At 65.9% G+C, this 3,453-nt stretch overlaps 1 protein-coding gene across 1 annotated transcript in view; it reads right to left on the bottom strand.

Moving 5' to 3' along the window:
• The window catches only part of ARRDC2 (arrestin domain containing 2), a 6,001-nt gene extending 3,645 nt beyond the window's left edge, over positions 1-2,356 (bottom strand). Inside the window, exons 1-2 of the mRNA XM_026035176.1 lie at positions 2,142-2,356; positions 1,159-1,464 (exon numbers count right to left, since the gene is read on the bottom strand). Of these exons, the coding sequence (XP_025890961.1) occupies positions 1,159-1,464; positions 2,142-2,356 (521 nt within the window). The remainder of the gene's footprint in view (positions 1-1,158; positions 1,465-2,141) is intronic.
• Between the last annotated feature and the right edge of the window lie 1,097 nt (positions 2,357-3,453).

Genomic DNA, 3,453 nt, shown 5'->3' with positions numbered 1-3,453 from the left:
AGAGCCTGCTGTGCCCCTAGAGCCCTGCCTATAGCCTGTGCCTGTCCTATAGAGCCTGCCGTTCCCCTAGAGCCCTGCCTATAGCCTGTCCCCATCCTATAGAGCTTGGTGTGCCCCTATAGCCCTGCCTATAGCCTGTGATGGTCTGATAGAGCCTGCTGTGCCTCTACAGCCCTGCCTATAGCCCCGCCTATAGCCTGTGCCTGCCCTATAGAGCCCGTTGAGCCCCTATAGCCCTGCCTATAGCCTGTGCCNTGTGCCTCTACAGCCCTGCCTATAGCCCCGCCTATAGCCTGTGCCTGCCCTATAGAGCCCGTTGAGCCCCTATAGCCCTGCCTATAGCCTGTGCCTGTCCTATAGAGCCTGCCGTTCCCCTAGAGCCCTGCCTATAGCCTGTGCCTGTCCTACAGAGCCTGCTGTGCTCCTACAACCCCATTCCTACAGTCTATGCCCATGCCATGGAGCCTGTTGTGCGCCTATAGCCCTGCTCCTGGAACCTGTGCCCATCCTATAGATGCTGCCACACTCCTATAGTCCAGCCCTGCTCCCATAGGGTGTCTCCAGTGCTTGCTCCACTGATCCCACCCGGCTGACCCTGCATCCCTGCTCCTGCGGGTCCTCCTGCCCCTATAGCCTGTGGCCATTGCCGCCCCTATAGCCTGTGGCCATTCCCGCAGGCTCCCTGCAGTCCCTCCTGGTCGAGACCGTCCACATCCGCTTCCCGCAGCGGCTTTGAGCCCTGTCCAGGAATCCCGTCCGCCGGCAAAGGAGCCTCTCCGACTCATGAGCCCCATCTAGAGTCCAGCCTGTGGGAGAGGACTCCCCATCCAGGCCCCGAATTCCCAGAGGAATCCGGGGTGTCCTCCCCTTTCCTGCCCCACGGCTGGTGCTCCGGCCACAACCCCATCCCAGCGGGAAGCGCCGGGCGGATCATGGCTCGTGGCCATGGCAAAGCAATGCCAAAGGAGCCTGGCAGGGATCGGCGCGGCTCAGCAGCGCGTGGCGCATCCCAGCAACGCGCCGGTGCCAGCATCGGTCCCCAGGGAAAACAAATATTTGCCGAGCTCCTAAGTGCTCTTTCCCGCCTTGAGAAGCGACGCTGCTGTTTGCACGGAGCAATCGGAGCAGGAGGCCGGGCGCCGCCGCGGCGAAACCCGCCGTGAAGGGGACAGGATGGTGTCCCCCGTGTCAGCAGCCTTACCGGGGACGAGGTGGCAGCAGCGGTGCAGGAAGGTCTGGCTCGCGGTGTAGTTGCAGTAGACGGTGTTGAGGCCCATGCTGTGGCTCTCGAGCCAGTGCACGGTGGCGCGGCCGCGCGCGCACACCTGCAGCGCCCGCAGGCGCAGGGCGCCGCGCAGCTCCAGCCGCACGCGGCCCCGCAGCAGCTCCCCGACGCGGTAGGCGCCGCCGCCGCCCTCCAGCTCCACCGCCAAGCTCCGCACCCGCCCCGGCGGCAGCATCGCCCTGCAAAGGGGGAAAACGAGCAAAGGTTGCGCTTTTCAAAAAAAAAAAAATCCCCAAATCTCCTCGTTTATCCCCAGCGGGGGCGCACTGCGGTGGAGAAGGGGACGTGCGACGTGTTTTTAATCCGCGGCGTCGCCTTATCTGTGCGGCGCAGCCCGCGCGCCGGGACGTGCCCGTGGCGCCGTCGGCAGGGCGGGGGCCGCGCGCCGGCAGCCCCCCCGGCCCGTTTCCCGGAGCTGGGGGATCACGGTGACGGCTGCGCTCGGGCCGGGCTCCGCGGGCGTCACAGCGCGGAGCCCGTGGCTCCAAAGGGCCCCTCTCTCCTCTGCGTCTGAAGCTGCACCAAGCTGCAGAGGTGAAAGCCAAGCGAGGGGCCGCAGGTCCCCCCTGCAAGAGCCACACAGGGACGCACACATGGCCACATGGCCGCGCTCCCCACGTGTCCCCGGGCACCGCATGCGGCGAGGCCACCTCTGCGCAGGGCCAGGTCCCTCCTAGCACAGCGGCCCAGGGCGTTGCGGGATGTGCCGGGGGGAAGCTGCAGGATTGGGGTGCAGGACGGCCCCACACGTGTGGGGCGCAGGACCCACGTGCCCATGAACTGCGGCCGCCGCGTTCAGCCCCCAGCGCTCGGACACTTTGCACGGAGCGCCCGGGAGGAGCCTGTGCGGCGGCACCCGGCCTGGCGGGACGAGGCCCTCCCGCCCTCGTTCAACACCCGCACGGTGGATACCGCCATGCGCTCCGCATATCCCAGGGCGCTATCAGTCCTGCCGAAACGCTCGGCTCGCGCGCAGGGAAAGCGCCCGCTCCTCCCCGCCGGGAGCTTCGCACTGCCGGGAAGAGCTCCCGCTTCGTCCTGCCGCCCACGGACCTTCAGCCTCAGCCCCATGTCAGACCCCAGGCGGGTGATGGGGGCGCCCCCAGCCCGAACGCGGCCCCCAGGGCCCCTCTCTTCACCTCTCCCTCTGCCCTTTCCCCTACTCTGCCCGGGAGCCCTCAGTGGGTGCTGAATCCTGACCCGGGGCGCCCTAATTTTGCTCAGTCTCCCCATGTTTATTCTCGCTGTCTCTTGTTGTGTTCTCATCCCGCTCCTGAAATAAACACCCCCTGGAATAGCACACGGAGGGACCCAGCTGGCCAGGAGGAGGGCGCGGGAACAGTTAAGTAGCGGTGTTTAGTGGCAGGCCGGGCACAGGGAGTCCCTCCAGGACGCCGCTCGCTTGGCTCTCTGCTGGGGCTATAAACAGAGGCCACCGTGCCCACGGACACGTGGCTGGCGAAGCAGCAGCCATCGGAAACCGCTGGCAATGCCGGGGATTTGCTTAATGCCTCTGAATTGGATCCAAATCATTGGGACTGATTTGAATCCTCCGCCTTGGATTCAAACTCTCGCCTTTCCCCGACAAACACAACACGACTGCAAAAACAAACCAAACGGCAAGGAAAGAAGGTTCGGGCCACTAGTTTATGTCCCACAGCCACTCACGTCACCCGAGTATTTTAAACGTCGCCACATGATGGCAGGGAGCACCCACGGCTGGCACCAGACTCGCTGGGGAGCTGACATCAGCTGTCCAGGTCCCCTCCCACGCTGAGGCAGCAGTAGCAGCCGGCGCCTGTCTCCATTTTCCCTGCTTTGCCTTTGCAGGGACTGGATTCCTTCTCCGGCTGGAATGCAACATGGGAACGCGCTGCTTTAACTGTGCCTCGATGCTCCCACCACTGCTTTTGCCGGCGGCCGCTGCCCTTGGGCTTTTCCGTACGGAAAAGCGTGGCGATGGGCACGGAGAGAGTGGTTGGCGTGGGGGGCACACGGGGCACACGGGGGACACGGGGACGGCGCCGGCAGCAGCGCCGGGAGGCGGGACGGGCCCGGGCAGGCTCGGGGCGGGCGGCCAGGCCGGGCCCGGCCGTCGCCATGGAGACGCCGCGGGTCCTCCACGCTCCCGGCAGCCTCCGCGCCACCCGGAAGCGTTGCTATGGCGG

This window comes from Nothoprocta perdicaria, unplaced genomic scaffold (assembly GCF_003342845.1).
Source record: "Nothoprocta perdicaria isolate Ctin4 unplaced genomic scaffold, notPer1 scaffold_157, whole genome shotgun sequence".
Taxonomy (NCBI): Eukaryota; Metazoa; Chordata; class Aves; order Tinamiformes; family Tinamidae; genus Nothoprocta; species Nothoprocta perdicaria.
Note: the sequence above shows the minus strand (reverse complement) of the source record. Positions and strands in the feature narration are given on the sequence as shown.